This window comes from Tyto alba, unplaced genomic scaffold (assembly GCF_018691265.1).
Source record: "Tyto alba isolate M040663 unplaced genomic scaffold, T.alba_DEE_v4.0 Super-Scaffold_41, whole genome shotgun sequence".
Lineage (NCBI taxonomy): Eukaryota > Metazoa > Chordata > Aves > Strigiformes > Tytonidae > Tyto > Tyto alba.
Genome location: NW_024881317.1, coordinates 22,705,906 through 22,726,229, shown reverse-complemented (window position 1 = coordinate 22,726,229; position 20,324 = coordinate 22,705,906). Strand labels below are relative to the sequence as shown.

The 20,324-nt window shown below is 46.8% G+C and overlaps 2 protein-coding genes across 10 annotated transcripts in view; one reads left to right on the top strand and one right to left on the bottom strand.

Annotated features, from left to right (window-relative positions):
- BBS4 (Bardet-Biedl syndrome 4) overlaps positions 1 to 4,071 on the top strand; it is a 43,612-nt gene extending 39,541 nt beyond the window's left edge. For all 3 annotated transcript variants that reach the window (XM_042803711.1, XM_042803712.1, XM_042803713.1), the window contains one exon: positions 1,227 to 4,071. In XM_042803711.1, the coding sequence (XP_042659645.1) occupies positions 1,227 to 1,378 (152 nt within the window). In that variant the 3' untranslated portion in view covers positions 1,379 to 4,071. The remainder of the gene's footprint in view (positions 1 to 1,226) is intronic.
- On the bottom strand, positions 3,715 to 20,207 carry ADPGK (ADP dependent glucokinase). Of its 7 annotated transcripts, XR_006166549.1 has the most exons (9): positions 19,900 to 20,207; positions 16,731 to 16,956; positions 15,425 to 15,487; positions 15,159 to 15,279; positions 13,133 to 13,329; positions 12,236 to 12,334; positions 7,167 to 11,300; positions 6,958 to 7,035; positions 3,715 to 6,869 (listed from the first exon to the last, which is right to left on the bottom strand). XR_006166549.1 is itself a non-coding variant. In XM_042803714.1 (7 exons), the coding sequence occupies exons 1-7, from the start codon at positions 20,124 to 20,126 to the stop codon at positions 10,749 to 10,751; spliced, it is 1,485 nt and encodes a 494-aa protein (XP_042659648.1). In that variant the 5' UTR covers positions 20,127 to 20,207; the 3' UTR covers positions 3,715 to 10,748. The 7 variants fall into 7 exon arrangements, 2 of the variants coding, with proteins under 2 accessions (XP_042659648.1, XP_042659649.1); XR_006166548.1 differs by having other exon boundaries at positions 3,715 to 3,747; positions 4,804 to 11,300; XR_006166546.1 differs by having other exon boundaries at positions 3,715 to 4,990; positions 5,320 to 11,300.
- Positions 20,208 to 20,324: the final 117 nt, after the last annotated feature.

Here is a 20,324-nt window from a genome sequence, read left to right as displayed (position 1 = left end):
GGTGCATTATACTGTTCTGCTTTTGCAGGGGTGTGGGAAGCCAGTATAGTTTCCCCTCCTGTCTGAGCCATAGTGGGGCAAGACTCCATTAGCCTGGGATTGAGATCTTGCTCTGGAAAGGTGGTTTCAGAAACCAGACCTCTTGTCTTCCTTTGGAAGAGCCCAGGAGCTGACGCGCACAGACAGGCTGCTTGAGAGAAGGCAAATGATGGACAGTTTTCTGAAGCACTTTATCATTTCTGTTACAAAAATAACTGCAGCCAGATTGCTTTGAAGCCATCCAGCCAGGTCCCTCCCTTGCAAACGCTGCTGGATTACCTTTTAGTGCGGGCCACTGGACTGAAGGTTGCTCAGGAGGCAGCTTCAGCCTCAGAAAGCTTACGCCAATAGCTGTACGTGCTGCTTCCTGCTGGGGCTGGGCAGGAGCATCTCCTGAGCCACCCTTGGTAGCCTGACCTCCTCTCACCCCTGAGCAGGAATGTGCTAGAGGTACTGCTCATCGCCGGGATTTTCTGACACTCTTGGTCTTGCTGCCTGTGGACTGAACCAGGAGAGAGGTTGTGCGATTCAGGCCTCTTCCTTTGGTTACCCCTAAGGACCTGTTCCATTTCTCACACATGGAATAAACTTTCCATGCAGGGAAGACTTAGCCAGAAAACCTGAAAAATTAAACAACAGGAGTTCAGGGTTTACCTGAAGGACTTCATTATCCGTGTCAGAGAAGGGAGCTGGTTCATAACAGCACATGTCAGCCTAAATCTAAGTGTGGAAACAACTCTGCATGGAATTGTCCTGTTTTGATTTTTATTCTCTAAGTAGCTACTTTAACTGCCTGGAAGCTCTCATGGAGTTTGCTAGAACTGTGGAATTAAAACAATACTGTAGTTTTGGTTCCAGCCGGAGTATAAACCAGCTTCAGTGGAACTGTTTTCCCTTCCAAAGCATGAGCTAATTCCGAAGTTTGTACTGACTTCTCACAGCAGCCCAGACGAATGAGATACTGTACCTCAGCTTCCCTTCAGCAGAACGTTGGGTACTGTAAGCTCTCTGGCTGGGGAACTCACCAAAGAGTTGAGTGCTATCGCTAAGCAAATGCTAGACAGAAGAAATCTGAGAGTGGTTAACAGCTGTGATTGTTCTGCATCCCCACGCAGCCTGGAAGGGCAAAAAGAATAGACAAAACCACGCGTACTCCTATGGTCACTGTAACTGTGTTCTCTCCCCAGGTGCCGGGGCATCAGCTCCACTTGCAAAGCCTCCCTCGCTGCCTCTGGAACCAGAACCGGGCTCGGACGTGAGCCCTGAGGAGAGCTCGGCACCAGCAGGGCCTGAGGAACAGAGGAAAGAAAAGCGCAAGAGCCGGCAGGCAGCGGACTAGGACGGACTCTGGTCAGGACGGGCGGGCGCAGGAGCCTCTCCAGAGCTGCCTGCTGGCTTGTGGGGAAAGGGACCTGCCCCCTCCCCTGACCCCCGGTGGCTTCACCCCACCGTCAGTTAGTCTAAATGCAGCCGTTTCCTCTTAACGATTTTCGCACGCGGTCCCTTCCTCGTCCCAAGGAGTCGTTGCAGCGATCGATCAGGAGAGGTTTCTGCGTAGCTGCTGTTGGCGCGGTCACAGCTCACGGCCGGAGACTGGAGGATGGAGATTCCCCCTGCTCCCAGGGTTGGCAGCCCTCGGGGTTTGGGCGTAAATCCTCCAGAGGGATGCTGAGGCACGTTTAGAAAAGCCAGCAGCGGTGACTTAGAGTCCCGGACCCCAAAGAGGGTCAAACCCTTCCACGTGGCCGAGCCTGCAGGCGGCTGAGGAAGCCCTACGCAGGCTGCAGTAAGGTCAGCGGGACGGCGCTCGGAGAGGCGGGGGGTGAAGGTTGCGCCTCTCCCCGGGGCAGTAAGCCGGGCTCAGGACTAGCAGGGCACGAGAGGCACTTGGAAGCCCATGCTGTCCTTAGCTCTGGCAGCCCGGGGCGTTTGGCGGAGCCGCCTGGCTAAGGCGAGCTGCTCCGTCGGCACGCACCCGTGGCGGCTGCCCAACCCAGCCGGCTTCCTCCAGAGTGTTCACCTTCCGATCCCGGGATCGCTCCCTGTATCTCAAATCCAACCTATTTTTAAGCGTAAGCTCCCAGGTGGTAGCTGAGAAGGTTGCAAAGCTGGCCCCCAGTCAGCCAAGTGCTCAGGGGCTGGCTGTTCTGGAAGCAGGCTAGCTACAGCAGCAAAGAATTCTGCCAAATTCCTCATTGTTTGCTGAGAAACGGGGTAAATGAACCTCAGGAAAGCTCTGCTCACGTGACTGGAGTTCTGCCTTGTGAATTTGTATTGCCCAGCATGGAGGGAAAGATTAGTTGGCAGGGAAAAAAAAAGCAAGCAATGATATGGTCAGCTTCAATGCTAAATATAAATTGTTTTCGTATGACAGCAGCCATACACTGAATAATTTAGTTCCGTCCTCCTTTCAGTTGCATTTTAGGAGAAATCAGGCTGGCTGCAAGGTGGCAAAGCAGCCCGTTGGTGAGCAGAACAAGGAATTTCAGTGCCCCATGTGATCCTAGAGCTGCTTTGAAAATATTTCTATCCTTGAACAGCAAAACTTTAGCCTTCCTTTTCTCTGCCACCATCAGTTTGTTGCCTCTGGGGTTTATCCAGAGCTTGATACAGGTCCTCAAGCAAACGGCTTTTGAGAACTGAAGGTGGGACTCTCATACTTTACAGAAAGAACAAGTAAGGGGGTTAAGTGTAGTTTTTTTTCCCTCCTCCCCTCTTGTGTCCCGAGAAGTACAGCAAGCTAACATTGCCGCGGGACTTTCGATGTGAGTTTTCCAAAGGGGAGGTGTAGGGCTTCCCCAACTAAACTGGCTTCAGGGTTCACTCTGTTTGCTGGTTAAGCCACCCAGCTTTTGAAAATGTATTTCCTGCTTTTAGTCCTGCGGTGTTGCAGGGTATCACTCTGTAATGAACAAGTCCGAGGGAGGAAGGTTAGTAATGGAACCTTCTCTGTCACAACAAAAGTAAAAGCAGCACGACCGAGGCTCTGGATTCATGAACGTCCTTCAGTTGTGCTTTGTGGTTAGCTGCTGTTAGCCAAAAGGACATTAATGCATCTTTAGAGCACATCCAGGAACTCAAGTGCTGTCCTGCTCCCGGGAGAACACTGAAAGAGTATAAGAACTCTTCACTTTCTTCTCGCTTTTGATTGCCAAAACTGCTTGCTCATCTCAAACGTGGCTTTTTGTTTTCCAGCTGTCCCCTGCTGCTGGGTTTTGTATCGGTACAGCTTCAGGGTAGCACTCCTGTAAGGTTTCCCTCGTGGTAGGAGTTGAAGAAAACAGAGGATCTTTAGTGGAGCACTGGTAAATTTAAACAAACCAGACAAGCAGCAGTGTAAATCAGGTACAGGGCAGTGATTTTTATTCATGTTAAACTTTTTACACGGAAAGTTACTGCAGCATAAGAGAGCACCTGTGAAGAAGAAGTTAAGATTGCAGATCAAGGGTAGGCAGGGGATGGGAACTCTTTACCTCACCCCCAAAACTTTAGTTCAAGGCCGTTTTTGTCCAACAGCAGTCGATGGCTGTAATCTTTCAGTCTTCTCACAAAGGCTCTCAAGCCCTGGAAGCGCCAGGACCAGTGACCACAACGGCGTGGTTACGGGTACGCGGGCACCAGCATCGCTCCTACAGGAAGGTTTTCCCTCCATCTGCTTACGACCCTTCGTTTCGATTTTCCTAGCCGCTTTCCCCCGCCTTCCACTTGCTGTAAAAAAAAAAAAAAAAAAAAAAAAGACTGCGGCATTCCCCGCCGCGTTTGCTGTTCCCAGGAGATGGGGAGCAGCCCTCGGCCCACCGCTGTTCCCAACTTACAGCCCACCACGGGCACAAAGATCCCTCTTCTCTCACCCAGGCCCGCTGGTGCGACCCGTTACCTTCTTGGCTGTGAGGATGCTTGTATAGGGTAAATGTTACACATAATAACGTTATGTTATATATATACACTAATAACTGTTCATACATAGGGTGTCCTACATTTGGCAGTACTGTGAAGGTATTTAAAATAAATATCTATTTGGTGAAAAGCTTATGCAGATGATTAACAAATTCTCCTTCTGTGAAAAGGAGCAGTAGCGCCTTGTTCCTTTCTGGATTTGAACAGAGCAGAAGGGAGCTTCCCATCTAAGGAAGGGGTTTTAAATAGGTAATTACAGTTGAATAATGAAGAGAACAGCAATTCCTGGTCCTGTCCCCTCTCCTCCCCCTGCAGTGATGGCACTTGCCTACAGTAAACTCACAGGATGTTTATGGAGAGCTTTTTTTATGTTATCTGATGATGGGAATGAGGCCGGACTGTTCTTTCAACTGGAATTAAGCAGGGGATTTTTCAGCAGGACGGTACTAAGTCATTTAGGGATTTTGGAAATCACACCTTATGTTCCAAAACCTGTTTCTGGCATCAGCCATAATTCTAATCTTCTCTTTCCCCCTCCATAATGGAAATTTTAAGATGGAAAAGAATAATGAGCTTAATTTCTAGGGAAGTAGAAACCATCTGCTTTAGGACTTTTCCTCCCCCTTCTTAGAAAAAATTCTGTCATTAACAAGGTTAAATCATACAGCTTACAAGGCAGACTGCAGCTTGGCTTCCTCACAGGAGAGCAACTAGAAGACACTCGAACAGCAAGGCCTGGGCAGCAGGACCTTGTTTCAGCCAGGAGTAATGATCTACCTGTCCAGCAACGTGTATTCAACCCAGACAAATCTGGTTTTGAGGTCCCTGAGACAACTGGATGCTGATTTATGATACGGGCAGCATTACCATGTTCTCGCTGTGCTCCTGTACGCGATCTTGTTTGCCCAGTTGTGGTCACTGACAGGCAATATTGAGCAAGGTGGACCTCGGGTCCTGCTCAACGTCCTGTTCTTGCTTAAGACACAGACTTCCCCCTTGGGAGGTGGGTTTCAGTTGGCAAAGCCTCTTCTACAGAGACAGACAAGCCTCGGTGCTGAATGAAGAAAAACAAAGTTTACTAAAATAATAAGCGCCACACATAAATGCACTACAAAAAAAAAAAAAAAGCATGCATTATAACACGGAGTCATCTGCCAAGATTGTTTTATATAATAGAAAACACAGTTCTGCTACAAGGAAGGCTTCACCACTCTCTCAGACCAAACTGCACAAAAAAAAAAAAGTGTTTTTTAATGAACAATACAGGTGAGGCCAGAACCTGGCGTTACCCAGGCTGCGCTAAGGAGCGGCTTTCCTGAGAAATCCATAGGGGAGGTTTTCAGGGTATTTTTTTTTTTTTTTTCGTTTGTTTCCCCCACTTACATTTTAATGAGATCATTCCCCCTTAGCTGCCAGCATTTGTATTCTTCAGCTGCTATGAGATCTTCTCAGCAAGGGCTGCTAGCAGGCTCGGCTTTCCAAGCGGCGGGGCCGTTTGGAACAGACGCCTTCCCGAGCTTCCGGCACAGAAGGCAACGGCCACGCGAGCTATTTCCAACCTGCCGCTGTTTCCTTTGCTGAGAGAACATCCTCCCACAAGAATGTGGATCAGTAACTCCCTGAGACTTCAGCCTGGTCGGCGCTTAGGATCCACCTGAGATATTATGCAAGAAACTGTTCCATCTGTTACGGAAGAGAACTTCATCTGCCATCTCTGAACAGAGAGGAGAACGATGATTTCTGGCTCTAAGATCAAGTTTTACTGAAGAGTTTATCCAGACCCAGGATTGCCAAAGCAGACAGGGGTGATGAGAGCAGGCCAAGGGATAAGCTACACAAAGAACTTGTTGCAAATAGGTTTCCTCCGCCCCTTATCACTCAAACTTTAAAAACAAAGAGCAAAGACAACCTTTAATATTCTCATTTCTCTCTAGTAACCTCGTTAGTGCTTGAATGTGAGAGTCTTTGTTGTGGCGTCTGTTCCAGCTGGTTTTAACCAAGGAGTCTACAGAGAATTTTTTTTTAAACGTGAGACTACCCCTTTGGTACCATCACAGGTTTAGAACTTAACTGTATGCTTTTACCAAAACATTAATTGCACTAGAGAAGAGCACAATTAATATGGCTTGCAACAAACTTTCACCTTCAAATACCGACTTAATGCAGGACATAGAACAATCCAACTAAAGCCACAGAAATACAAATACAGCACTTTCCTCCATTTTTCTACTGTTGTTCCGAATGTACTCAAAGACTTGATGAGTTTCCTTACACCAGAAATAGCAGCGCAGAACACGGTGTGACAGCACTTGACAGCACTGCTGCAGAACAGATTGCGCCAAGCACGTGTCCCGGCAGCCAGCAGACACAGGCAGGCTGCTCGCACCCGAAGCTGCACGCTCCAAAAAAAGAGCCCAACAGCACAGAGGTTTAAACAGCTTTTAGGGTAACTGGAAGGAGTTAGGCTGTACCATTCTCGCAAGAACTGTCCCAGTATTCATTTTAACTTTTTTTCTCAGGATAGGGCTGGGAGGGTCACACCCTGGGGCACACGTCCTGATCGTTCAGTTTACATTGTTACAGAATTAAAGGCAAAAAAAAAACACCAACCCCACAAACAAAAAGCCAACCACAAGTAGCATGAGTGGATTTCACAGCTTAAAAATCTATTTTTTATTTCTGTTATCGTTGTTGGGAGGCGTATACTACAGAGGTGGCTACAAAAAGCCACCCCTACCCTAGGCTAACTAGTCTTAAAATAAACTCGGGCAGAGAGAGCAAATACAAACACGCTGCTGACCGTTTTCCATTAGGCTTCGGAAATGGACCTGGCGCTCTGCTGCTGTACAAGCTTTGGATTCCAGTAGCTGAGAAGTGGAATTGGGCTCTAAAGCAACATCTAACATGGGTCAAAGCAGCTGGCGAGGTCTTTGCTAGAGGCAATGCATAAAGGAAGACATTTCAGCACCAGTTCTGTAAAAAGGGACCCGTGAGAAAAGAGCAAACTTAACTGGATCTCACCCATCACAACAGGAGATAGCCAAGAAACCCAGAAGTAAAGAAAATCAGGTAATTCCTTAGCAGTGCTGCAAAACTCCCCTGGAGAGGGAAAATAAATAAATAAATAAATGTGAAGAGCCTCTAAACTGGAAAGAGTTGGATTTGGGATTGGCTCTTCCACAGCCAGGTAGCCATGGCATCACCGCGGGCACAGCCGCGAAGGAACGTACCCTCTGAGAGTCTGCCCGTGCTTCACATCTCACATCATCCACCGCTCGGCCTTCGGTCAGCAATGGACACAGAAGAGACGGGAAGCACTGCTCGTTTTTGATCAAGGGTAAGACAGAAACCCCAAACCAGTGTGGTCGCAGTGGCTACAAGGTGCACAGAAGTGGAAATAACAACACGCACAAGTTCTATCGTCCAGAGAGCCGCGAGCTTACTGTGACAGCGACGAGCTCATCTGTTGCCTCTTCAGCAAACTGGGAATAAACGTTTCCAGTGGAAGCCCTCCTGTACGGGAGCAGGAGGCTAGCTGAGGTCTGAGTCATCCGTCACTCCGGGCTCAAGGTATGAGTAACACATGAAAACAGAGTTGGTAGACAGGATCAGGGGAAAGCTGAGATTATTTCAAGCCTGGTTTTGAAGCTTTAGTATTTTTATAACTTTTCTGTGGCTTCATGGTGAAGAAAGATCTGGATTTTTATAATTCATTAGATAAATCTGTTTAAAAATCTCTCACATACCAAGGGCTTTCAAATTTTACAAAAAACCCAAACCAACCAAACAACAAACCCCACAATCAGTAGAAATTTCTTTTTTTCCTTTTCCCCCCTCTACAGGCTAAAAAAAAAAAAAACTCCACTAGCTATTTCCATTTCTGTAGTTCAGCAAGGTCTGTTAAACACAAAGCAGCTTTTTCTTTGTTGTCGCTGTTGTAGCTGTGCAGAGGTGTGAGACAGCCTACACGTGCAGGAGGAGGATTTCAAGCCCCAGCAGCCCTGACTGTGATTAAGTTGGGCAGGCAGACGCAAGTTAAGCGCAGCGTGTTCACGGCGTGTGAAACACCGAGCGAAGACGGGCCGCTGGGTCCCGCCCTTCAAGCCCGGGTTTTATTATCATACAGATTGTTTCAAAACTTTATCAGGGATCCCAGTGGCACACCTGATTAACAGGTCATGCATGTCAGGAATTATCCTTGGTAAGTGAATTTGGTGACCCGGTGAGCTCTATCCGCCCGGCCAAAGCCGATACAGAGCTAGAGCAGCAGGCCAGCCATCACCAGCTACTGACATTTGAGAAGTGACTCAGGGTGCCAGGCACTCGCAGTGCACCAACAGCAGGCCAAAGAAGAAATATTGCCTGGTGAGAGAACAGGAAGGCGTTAATAATAATAATAATTAAGAGTTTAGCCTTTAGGCCCAGATGAATTCCAAGCAAGAAACCCCTTTTTCATACTTGTTTACAGCTGTTATTTATTCAAAGTAGTTTAAAAAAAAAAATTAAAAATATATAATTTAGGCCTGCAACACTCCTGTTAAATGCAGGCATAACTTGCCCTTGGACAAGTTCTGTCAGTGCAGTGACGTGATTTTAAATGGCCATACGGCAATGCCAGCCCAACCAGCTCCACATCCCTGCAAATGTTTTTGGAAGAAAAGTGAAATACAGCAGCAGAACCGTTGCTGGTGACAGCTTGTGTGTATTTAGTTTTGTTTTGTTTCCAACTCAAGAATCCACACAGCTTGGCCCAATGTCAGGAAAGTGGGGACTAGTGTAAGCAAAGGATCAGTTCTCCAGCTGGCAGGATGCGTGGCCTTTGGTGCTCCGAGGGGTGCTGTGCCAGAAGGCTACCATCAGAGGTTGCAAAATAACCTTGCTAATGGCCTCAGACCTTTTAGACAGCTGAAAGGAGAAATTTTTAATTTATTTTTCCTGTAGGAAGACTAAACCAGAACTCCCAAGTCTCATGCTACAATTTACCAATAATAATGATAAAAAATAATCATCTGGATAGAAATCCTTCCAGTCTTAAGAAGATCCTGCACCGAGAGAAAATGCTGAGACTCAGCAGAAGATCTGGCTGGGACAAGCTGCAGGAAAACATCGCACTGACTGCACTTCCCCGGTACAACAGAGACGACTTTGCTCAGAGGGGAAGCAGAAGTTAAATATACATTGACAGACAGCACTGTGTGTGAAGTCAGTACAAGTTACAACAGCTGTCAATTTTTATCCTCCCAGAGCATTCCGGATGGCATTTTCCATCAGGAGAACATCACTGGCAGCCGTACGACGGCGTTACTGCAGCGCATCGCTCCAGCCTACGCGACACGGACTCTCCTCCCCTCCTTTCAGGTGCAAAGACTGACCTGAAGCGACCTCCTACAAATCCTGGTGCAGAGCAGGCTCGCACGGACACGCTGATTGCATTTAATCCAGTTATGTTGAAAAAAAGTGTATGATAGCAATGCAAATACACTTGAACTTTCTGGAAGGGGACAGAGACAAAACCATGCTGGAAAGAGACAAAAAAATGCTGGTGCTATGCAATCCACAGTGTGGAACTATGAAGAGGAAAAAATACAGGCAAAGTATTCAACGAGGACACACGGTTCTATTTTTTTAATTTCAAAGGCTGTCCAGAGCAAAGAAACTATCAGTGACCTAGTCAAAGAAAAAAAAAAAAACAAAACCAAAACCAGCATCAAACCCTAAAGAAGCCCTCCTCACTCCAGTCTTACCTGGAAAACGCTGTTGCAGCTTTTGAGCTTCCAGAGGGACCTTCCCTAACACATTAACCCTTCTGACTGGAGGGGAGGGAACTGAGGAAAATTGCACAACCATTCTCGAACAACATCCCCCTCCCCCCCGAAAGATTAGTCTCCAGCATTCAATAGCTTTTCTGTAAAATACCAGCTACAAGCACCCGCTGTTAGCGAAGGACACCAGCTGTGAGCCACCCCAGCTGGAGCTCTGGGTAGTTAGTGTACAGCAACCACAGGTAATGTTTTGTGGTTTACCTGGCAAGAAAATAAAGCTGTCTCCCCAACTATAAACCCTGATTATCTTCACTTCTAGTTGCCCCCAAACTAAGCACAGGCTACTAGGGCTCAGTTGAATACCTTTAGTCACAGAGACAACGGACACCCAAAATAATCTACGCCGCCTCGAGTCAGGTTTTCTCTGTGCATTTAAGGAGGAGGTACAGTGTGCATCACATTTTGGGACTCTGGCTCCTTCCACTGCTGGGGACGCTGGGGCTGAGAGGTAACGTCATCAGTAAAAAAGATTTCATCATCACACCAAGCAAGCAGGAGGTTTGCTCTTGCCACGTAGCAATGTGCTGTGAAGAGATAATGCAAGAGCCTTTTATTTTTAATCAATCAGAGGCAAGAGAGGGCCGAGCACTGCTGCGCTCTCCCTGGGGTCCGCACGCAGGAAGCTCTCCTGGCTGCCACACTTCCCAGCACTAACGGACAAGGCCCGTTCTGAGCTACAAACAGCAAACCTACGCCAAACAGGGATTCTGATATTTGTTTCCCTCCCTGCATGCTTAAGACAAAGCAAAGCCAACTTTCACATTGAATATGAAAATGTCTGCACCTAAACGTGAAGCGTTCGAGTCACTGCCAAGTGACTGGAATGTATCTGACAGTTTATACCTGGAATTATTCTTTGGCTCTTTTTCAGTTATACCCAGAAAACACACCACACCCTGATTGTGTTCCTATACCACCACTGGCTGAAATCCTGATCCGTGGTTCCTCAGACACCGTACGGTATTGGAGAAGAAGGAGGGTCTTAGTTTTCTATTGAGGATATACTTCTGAATATAGCAGTCCTTCAGCTGAAATCGCATCCCCAAGTCCCACGGTCCGGACAGGATCTTTGCAGACCAACACAGGAGTGAAATGGAATGAGATGCCTTCTCTGTGCCAGTGCACCACCGGCTCATCTGGATTTAAAGAGATTTTGGAAGGTGCCTCTATCTGGGAGGTCACAAACTCCAAAGGAGCTTTAAGAAAGACTTTGCTGGTATCGATGGTTTCGGTCGCGCAGGCCTGAGTCCCCGCCGCCCGAGCTCCAGCAGCCACAGCCGCAGCCTGGTTGCCCCAGTACCCGTCCACCGTGACAAGGATATGATAGGCCAGGGTGTGGAAGTGGACGCGCGTGAGGTCAGAGGCCCGCTCCGCGGTCTTCCCGTGCTCCTTCAGGATCCAGAAGAGGATGTCGCTGACGACACCCACGTCGGGAACTCCGCTCCAGGAAGCGAGGGAGGCGTGGGGACCAGAGGCAGACTGCGTGAGGAACAGCAGCTCCTGCTCGTTCAGCCCAATGGAGTTCACCAGGGGAAAGACCTGCTAACAGAAACACAGAAACAACAGTTTTTCCTTCAGAGAGAGAATCGGACTTTGGGCTTCCTCATTCAGGGTATTGTTTTTACAATACGGGGTTACCGGCTCTGTCGCCAGCGTGCTCAGCAGAAGGGAGCACCCGGTTTCCTGGGGAGGTGCAGGGCAAAGCCACTGCCCAAGCTTCCCCGTTCTACAAGTCTGCAAGAATTACTTGGCCAAGAAAACATTTCATGCCAAGGGCGCGTGCTCGTTTTGTGCAATTCATTTTCTAGACACGCACTTTGACAGTAAAGAGTAACAAAACACCAAATCCACATGAAACACTCATAACACGGAGATCAGAGCTGTGTCAAGCTAAACAAGGAACCATCAGGATGATCTGAAGGAAAGCAGTTGTGCAAAGAAAACAAGGTTTTTTTTTTTTTAAATTATAAGCTCAGCTCAAATTCAAATCCCGTTTTTTCTAGAAACCTGCAAGCCTGTTAAATCTAAACCAGCCAGTTACTTGTATCTGTGGAGCTGTGAGTATTCTCCTGGGTCACCCCCCCTGCGACTGCAAAAAATCTGTGTATCAGGGAACAGAACCCTGCTGTGTTGCCCGGTATATTCACTGAATACAGTTGCTGAATAAACTCAGATCTGCAAAAAATCCTTATTCCTTGCCAAAAACAGTCTGATGATCAACCCAGGGCATTGTTAAGATACCCTCCTAAAAAGAAACTTCCCAGAGAGACCTTTCTAAAAGGCATACTCTCTCCAAGCTAAAGAAAACAAATCTGTCCTCTGCTAAGCCACAAGTCATTACAGTTCTCCTTCTCTGCACAGAGGAGTCTCTGGTAAGCTCGGTAGCGAAACTAGAAGCATTCAGAATGCAATAGCAGACATTAAAACCAGGTTCTCAATTTACCTACAAAAAGAGCACATCCTTTAATTTTCCTTACCTGATGCATAATGTTGCTCATAAAATCTTGATCAGTCATACTGGCCAACTCCAGGTGTATGGGAATGTCAGTAGGGATATCGGAGATGGAGGCTACAGCCTACATGGGTACAGGAAGACAAAAAAAAAAAGCACATTTTCATTAAGAAACAGAAAGAACAAAGGGGTTTTGACTCAGAGATACACATCCTTTAATATTATTGTGTATGGATTTAAACACAGTTCCAAATGAGATGTCTGATAAGTGCTGGAACAGGAAGGAAAAAAAAAAAAAAACAAACAACCCCAACTTCTAGTTTTCACAGTCCCAGAGCAGGAAAACTGTATCTAACCCTAATCTGCACCCAACTCAGCACTTTTCTGAAGGACTAATTCAGAAACCTCACAAATCTGAAGCAGCTGTAGAACAGCTAATCCTAGAAAAAGTTAAAAAAAAAAATGCTAATGCAATGATCTGTAAATCAAAAGAAAACTTGGGTGTAGCTCCTTTGGGCTCAGATAAGAAAGCTGCCTCTTGGATTATCTAACACAGATACTGCTTAAAGAATGCAAGTCTTGATTATAACTGTGATCATCTTAAGTGTCTGGGATAGAAAAAGTGTAATTTAGCCACTAGAGAAGCTCCAGTCACCATGTCAACATACTTCAGCCAGACAAGCAGACCATACTATTTTTTCCCTAGACAGTGCACTGAATCTAGAAAACATCACTGTTACAGGATTAGACTTTTGCCATTCCTACAGTTCATATTCTTCTTGTCACATGCAATACTGAAAAGATTTGTGGGAGATCTGAAGACAAAGCCTACTTACTAGTTCAAACCTGGGAAACCAAGACTTTGCCACGAAGCATTTGTAGGAATGGAAATGAAGAAGACACGGATATTCAAGAATCTTACCTCCATAAGTCGCCTCTGTCGCATCTCCTTGCTCTGGCCTTCCATCATGTGAAGTCCTGAAAGTACCACAAGATCTGGCTGAAATTCATCCAAGCTGGACACAAACACTTCCAGCATATTTAAGGCACCATTTGACAGGTCATGGGAGAAGATGAAGCGGTTGGCATTGGGAGCTCTCACTTGTCCCCACTCTTCACCTAGGGTGAAACAAATAGAAGCAAGTTAACTCAGAAGAGAAGTGAACCAAACCACGTACCTGGAGATTGTTTTGGGACACCCAAAGGCACGATTTCACAGTGTGAGTGTGCCCAATTAACAGCTACTGCCAGCCAGGTGAGAAATCTTCCTCTTTTCCTCATTCATTCTCTTCATTCACTGCCTCGTTTAGATGCTTGTCTGATCAGAAGGAAAATTCAATACTTGTTTGGTTTTGCAAGCTCTGTGATGTTTTAATCACTTGTATTAGTTTAGCATGCAATTAGGTGAGCGTCACAGCCAGCTCAAGCCAAACATTCAGAGTGTGCAGGATATGCAGAGAGAGGGGAGACCTTCCCCTTCTGGCAACCACCAGCTGTTAGCTCGACTCAAGCTGCATCATGAAGATGCACCCTGAAAACTCTCACGGCTCTTACTGTTCCTGACTGCACTGTGCCCACAAATGGTCTGCAGACTAGAGCTGCATCAGTGCTGTGTGTGTAGACTGTTTCATTCCTGGGTAAAATCACAAATTAAATGGGCTCCATCTCCAAGACAGTGAGCCATGAGAAAACAGGGTAGCGACAGCGAGCCTAGAGGATACAAATTACACAAGCCACAGTCCAACTGCCAGCCCTCTGCCAGCTCTCCCCATCTGTACACACATCTTTGTTCAGGCAGCAGGCAGTTCCCTGTGCCAGTTATCCTAACTGGACAGAAAGAAATGTAAGGGAATATATAAACACAGGTCACAAAGGGCAGCTTGAGCAGAAAGCTCTTGAGCCACAAGAATTTCTGAGGCTACTATAGGCAGAATCTCCACCTTAGACCCAGCCTGCACACTTCTTCACTTTGCCCTCCCAGACTGTATACTGGTTATGCTACGGAGAATATGACCACTAAACCAGCATCAACATCTGTCAGTGCTGCCTTCTCTTACGAAAAGTCTCACGAGGTCTGTCTAGGACAAAGATCCCCAGAGTTGTGTCAGGAAGGCAGTTCTCACCTGAGAACAAAGATGCTGAAGAAAGGAGACACCATATACTAATGTATCATTTAATTGGGATGCTTCCAGGAGCAAAAAGACTAAGAGTCACTTAAAAGATCAGGGCATTTTCCATTGGCTACTGTGCTACAGTGCTTGTCAGTTATAGTAACCTTGTTTCAGCTAGGAGTCCATCACAGTGGATGCTTGAGGTGCTTCTCCACCTTAGATTTGCTGCTGAAAAAGTTTAATTAAGGTGGTTCTTGCCTTCCCTCCTTGCCAAATGCTCCCTTTTCTGTCACACCAATGTAACTCTTTCTGAAGCTGTATTTCGAGACAGGACCAGGGAAATGATTCAGGTTGAGAACAGCAAGAAAATACATGCAGATTTGTTTTAGCCATTACAACAGGGTTACCCTGAATTTCATCTGCACGTGGTTAAATGGTACCTTTCTGTTTTCAGAGAACATTACTTGACTATTTTAACATTCATACACCTTCAGCATTACACCCATCAGGTCTGCTTAGCCTATGCATCACAACAAAATGAAAAGTCCACTTGGTTTCTATAGGTTACAGCATCCAAGAATATAGAACCAAAGGGATGGCAAGACAGCAGCGTGAGTCAGTATCTACAGTATTACAAAGGGAAAAAGCTTCAAAAGACTTTTAGTTGTCTGTTCACCTACCACAGCTCTCTGAAGCACATGGAATTACCAGATTAGCCCAGCGGTAATTTACACAGTTCCTCTGAATTAACCAATTCAAAACCCAACAACTTTACAGCCAGGAGCATCTTAGTGATGCTCAGGCTTCCCATCTAACATTCAGCCTTTGGCAAGGTACCTGCTTGGTACTCCAGGATAAGATGGAATTCATCTCTTTCCTGCATGGATTCAGGTGGCACAACCACATTGTCATCAAGTAGTTCATGGAGTTTAGGACCAACTGGGCCACAAAGGAGGATCTAGGAAACAAGAAGAAACAATCCAGGTTTCCCCGCCACGTCCTTTGCCACCATTTCAGTGCATTTAAGCATCACCGAGAAAATTGATTTTAAAGAACAATCATTCCATTTTAAAAAATCAGCATGAAATTTTTGGAACGCATACCTTCAGGTCTGGATTTGTTGCAAGCTTCTGGCCAATGAGAGCAGCATTTCCTCCTACGTAAAGCTGTAAAACGAATAGAGGCAGGTGTGGGCATTCCCTTGCTTCGATAGCTTTATACATGCTTAGTCTTCAGTACAGGCTAGAGATTTTAGCATGTTAGAAGAGGATCTAGCATTACAGCAGTTAATAAAGCTTCTTGAGGCTGAAGGCAAAACAGTTTTACAATTTGCTGTGAGATCTCAACAAGTTGAGTGTTCTCTGACTTTTTAAAATCTAAACATTCGCCTTCAGGTAACAGCCCTGTAAAAATCAATTCAGTCGTAACGTAAACAGCCCCTACTTCTGTGCCACTTCTCTGTGGCAGTTGGTAACTTGTGTTTTTTTAGCATGGCTAACAAACAATCATATAAAAACTGCAACGATACTTCCTCCACCTTGAAGTCAAGGATAAACCTGCTACTTGTGCCCACACGATGTGAGCAGAACCATTAAAGTTTCTTCAGGTAAGAAAGGTCAAACTTTCAAGTAAGAAAACTCTGATGTGAGCTCTGAAACCAAAGAATACAGATAGTCATGAGGATCACAGGCACTTGGAGGTGACAAAAAACAAGCTACAGAAGGATACAGCTAATAATCGGGTGATTCCAGAAAGCCAACCTAGAAAATGTGGTGAGAAACAAGTCAACACAGGAGTCTTGACCAATAAAGGGCATTTAGAGCTCTTCCTCTTTCCTTTTCAGCAGCAGCCAGCAAATTGCACAGAAGGTAGCATTGAACAGTTTCTAGAAATGAGCTAACTGCCAAGCAAGGTATCCGGCTAGATTTGGAAGACCCAGTATAAATTAAAGCACTAAAACTTTGGTTTTGGAAAGGAAGGCTTCAGAAAAAATATCTATTTCTTTTTCTTACTCCTAGAGAGAATTTAAATCCTGTGTTAAGTAGCTGAAGCTGACTGGAGTGTTTACAACTCCTAAAGCCTGGATCTATGTCCTCACTTCCCTCCTCATTACAAGATGTTAGAGCCTCTTTTACAGCGTCAGCCCCATCTAGCTCCCATGTAACAGTATTCTTAGAGGCATCTTTGACATTTCTGTTTTGAGAAAGTAAGCAGGGGACAGACCAGTTAAAACCCTACCACTTGCATCAGGTGCAGAGTTCCATGGAAAGTCATCAACACGCCCAAGCTATACCTTAAGTTTCTCTCCTAAACGATTTGCACTCTCACTAGACAGAGAATGGAAGTCACCAACGACGCAGAAAATAAGAAACAGGTTTCTGAACACTTTTCTTCATGTGGAAGACAAACCTGTGCACCAGGGTACTCGGAGGCTGTCCGTGCAATGTGATGGAAAGATTCGGCGTCGCTGAAGAAGCGCTCGGCAGCTGCCCCTTTTCCCATGAAGTGAGCGAAGGCTTCTTTCAGGTCCTGCCCGGAGTTCAAGACCGCGTGATTTTTTCCGTCCCCAGGTTCAAGACCGAGCGCCTCTAACAACTTCACACCGGACAGAACCACGTCTACGCAGGCGTTGACACTGGAAGAGAGAAGGAAAATGCATACTGGGAAAAGGGCACGTACCTTAGGGCACTGGCGAGACAATACAGTGAGATCACATCCCAGCCAGTCATGGTTGTTGTTCGCAGCCCTCGCGCGAAGGGGGGAAAACAACCAACCAAATGAAAAAAACCCACAAAGGCATATGAACTTCCTGAAATTCTCTACTAAAGCGCTCTCCTTTTGACATGGTGTTATTGCGCTCTAGCACTGCAGAGGAGACAGGGATTTCTAACATTCTGCTGAATTAAAACAAGAAAGGGTAATAAGCTGTGTGGTCCAAAGGTGTTGATATGTTGCAGTACATGTTGTACTTCATCTGCTGCCTCAGGCTTGCTCCAAAAAAGAATAGGCACAGTAAGACCAGCACTTTAATTATTAAAGTAGCTTTTCAAAAATATATATATTTCAGGTTTAAAATGTACATGGCAATTCAAAACTGTTAAATAGAAAACTGAAAGTATTTAAGTCTACTAGATCAGCCTCTTAAGTTTCAGCTACTCCTAACAAGAACCAAAAACACCAACACAAACACCCCACACATAGGCTGGTTCTGTTTATAAGAAGTCAAGAGAGCAATCTGCCAATAGAAATATTTGTCAACTACAGTTTCAGAAGGACCATCCCAAATTCCCAGAAATAGCATGCCACCTTCTCTCAAACAGCGGAAGCAGGAGAAAAATCCTGCAATAGTTAGGAAGAGATAAGAACCATTTCTGCAGATCTAGACTTTATGTAAAGTCTAACCTGCATTTCAAGTCTTCCAATCTCCATTTCTTATCCATTACATCAATTTAAACACAGTCTAATTTAGATAAGAGAACAGGAAGATTTCTGGGCTGGAACTAGGTCCCCAGAAAGAAAGTTTAAGAACACTCGCCCTTGTTTCTACTCCTTGGTCTTGGAGAGATAGCAATATATACCAAATATTTACTGAAATGATACCAGAAATTACGAAAGCATCCCCTGGAACTGCTGTCAAGTGCAATTTCTGTTCCTCAGCCCCAAGCTTTCCTGACAGGATCCAGAAGATCTAGAAAACTTTTCCAGGATCTCTAACTTACTCCGTGTCTGCCCACACTACATGATACTCCAAATGCCAATTCCCGCTTACACGTCAGCATGAAACACAAAGCCACTTAGTATTCCTCCTTATCGGTGACCTTTCACGCATGATTTGGGCCACAACACATGAAGGCAGCATCATACAAAATAAATGACATTAACAAGCCTGAGGCTTTTCAATACAAGAGGTAAACCACTCAGAGATCCTCCGTATTGTGCATCCTCTCATTTACCAAGGAAAGAAAAATCTTCTTGCACAGCAGAGGCAAGAAAACCAGGTAAACAATAAGCTCAAGCAGCATTTTAGCCCCAAACTCACTGTGGCAAAAGATCAGCAATTTTCTATTTTAATGAACCATTAAAGATGCAAGGGGACATAAACCAAGTCACAGTTCTTTCAAGTGAGACACCTCTAATCATCTTCCAACTGTCTTCTCCCTCCCTGCCATTCCTCTGCTAACATACCTCATGCTTTTAATAAACTCCCTTAACAGCAGGGATATGCTATTAATGAACTGCATTTACTGTTGAACTTTGAGTTTGGTGTGTGTATATATTTTTTTAATATATATATATATATATATATTCAGTCACTTTAAAGCAAAGAAGAAAGCAAGGAACAAACTGAAGATACATGGCTCTTTTCCAGCAAAGGCATGGCAAGAGAGAAGACTAAATGAGGCACTGGAAAACCGATTGTGTCATATATTCACTGGAGAAAGTCTGCATCAACTGCAAGGCAAGAGCAAGACTGACTCCAACGAACACTGTATCAGCGACACAGCCATTGAGGCAGAATAACTTCTTCCAACACTTGAAGGCTTAATCCTCTAGTCAGTCAAGTTATCCTGTCCTGTCCTTATATTTAAAAGAAAGTGAGTCAAGCTCTATATATAAACGGCAAGATTAATGGTCAGACTTAAAACCAGCATTTAAGATCAGTGTGATATTCTTGAACTTTCCCTTTGCCCTCTTTCCGGTTTAAAGAGAGAAAGGGTGTTGGATTTCCCTGTGCACACACAAGTGTCTTCAATATCTATTGCTTTCTCCTCTCCCTTCCTCCTTCATCTCTCTCCTCTGCATCTCTGCCTTGACTCGGTTAGTTCTCCCCTATTGTGAGGGCTCTGCTCACTTCTCCACTTTATAAACTTGTGTCTTTCGTACCTATTTATTGGAGGACTGTGCTCCCCAGTTGATCCTTCCTCAGGATGGGCCAGCAGCTCCACATCCCTCAGACTCCGTATATAAATTTGTTTTCCAGGCAAGCCAGCCAGGGAGAAGGTCTCCAGAGACAGGCTTACCAACAGGGCCTGAACCATGCAGCACGCTTCCATCACCAATACGTGAGTTTTCTGGACCATTAATCCCCTCAGCCGAGGTGCACCTCTGACTGAGCAACGCAGCGGGCAAGCGCGCGCGTTCGCCGGTGGCTCTGTCGAGGAAGTGCCCTCACCTGGGAAACTACAGGCCTGGAAAACGAACAGGGAGGCTTAACGAACAGGGAGGTTTAACGAACAGGGAGGTTTAACGAACTGGCGGGAGCTCGCCGGCCGTGTTGGTGTGAGGTGTCGCAGCGCAGCGCCGCCTCGCGCTCCGCCATGAGCTGAGGGCGAGGGTCACCTCCTGGGTCCCTGTCGGGCACCCCCAGCCTGCCCAGCAACTGGCGGGAGCAACTCAGAGCAACCGATGGTGGCAGGCGGGAGAGCGCAGACCCAGATATACACATACACGCGTACATACACATATATAGAGATATATAAAGAGAGAGACGCAGCCCGGCCCTGAGGAAGGGGCGCCCGCCCCGCCCCGCCACCAGGGGCGCTCTTTTCCCGCCCCGCCGCGCGCTGCCGGCACCTACCCGACGGCGACGCGCGCCCATCCGCGGGCCGGGCGGACGATGGCCGCCTGCCAGGCCGCCACCATGCGGCCCTCGAGGGAGCGGGAGCGGGCGCGGGCGCGGCGCAGCCCCCCCAGCAGCGAGGCGGGGAGGTGCCGCAGCGCCGAGGGGGGCAGCTCGGGGCCCAGGAGGCAGAGGTAGCCCAGCGCCAGGGCCAGCAGGCCCACGCACACCGACCTCTGCCACATCGCGGGGCGGCCGCGGAGGGAGGCGAGCGGCAAGCGGAGGGGGGGAGCCTCCTTACGCCGCCTCCGTAGCGCCCCGCCCCCGCCGGCAGCCGGCTGTCGTAAAGCCGCTTCGGGAATCGAGGCGGGCCCTACGCGAACAGCGCGGGCGCTTCCCCCCCAGCGCAACCGACGTATCTCTGGGAGGTACGGCGGCGCCGC

Excerpts from the sequence above, each read along its gene's own strand:
- ADPGK (XM_042803714.1), bottom strand. The coding sequence starts at position 20,126 with ATGTGGCAGAGGTCGGTGTGCGTGGGCCTGCTGGCCCTGGCGCTGGGC. Across the intron at positions 16,957-19,899 it reads TGGGCGCGCGTCGCCGTCGG|TGTCAACGCCTGCGTAGACG; the intron begins GTAGGTGCCGGC and ends TCTCTCTTCCAG. Across the intron at positions 13,330-15,158 it reads TATCCTGGAGTACCAAGCAG|GTGAAGAGTGGGGACAAGTG; the intron begins GTACCTTGCCAA and ends GTTTCACCCTAG.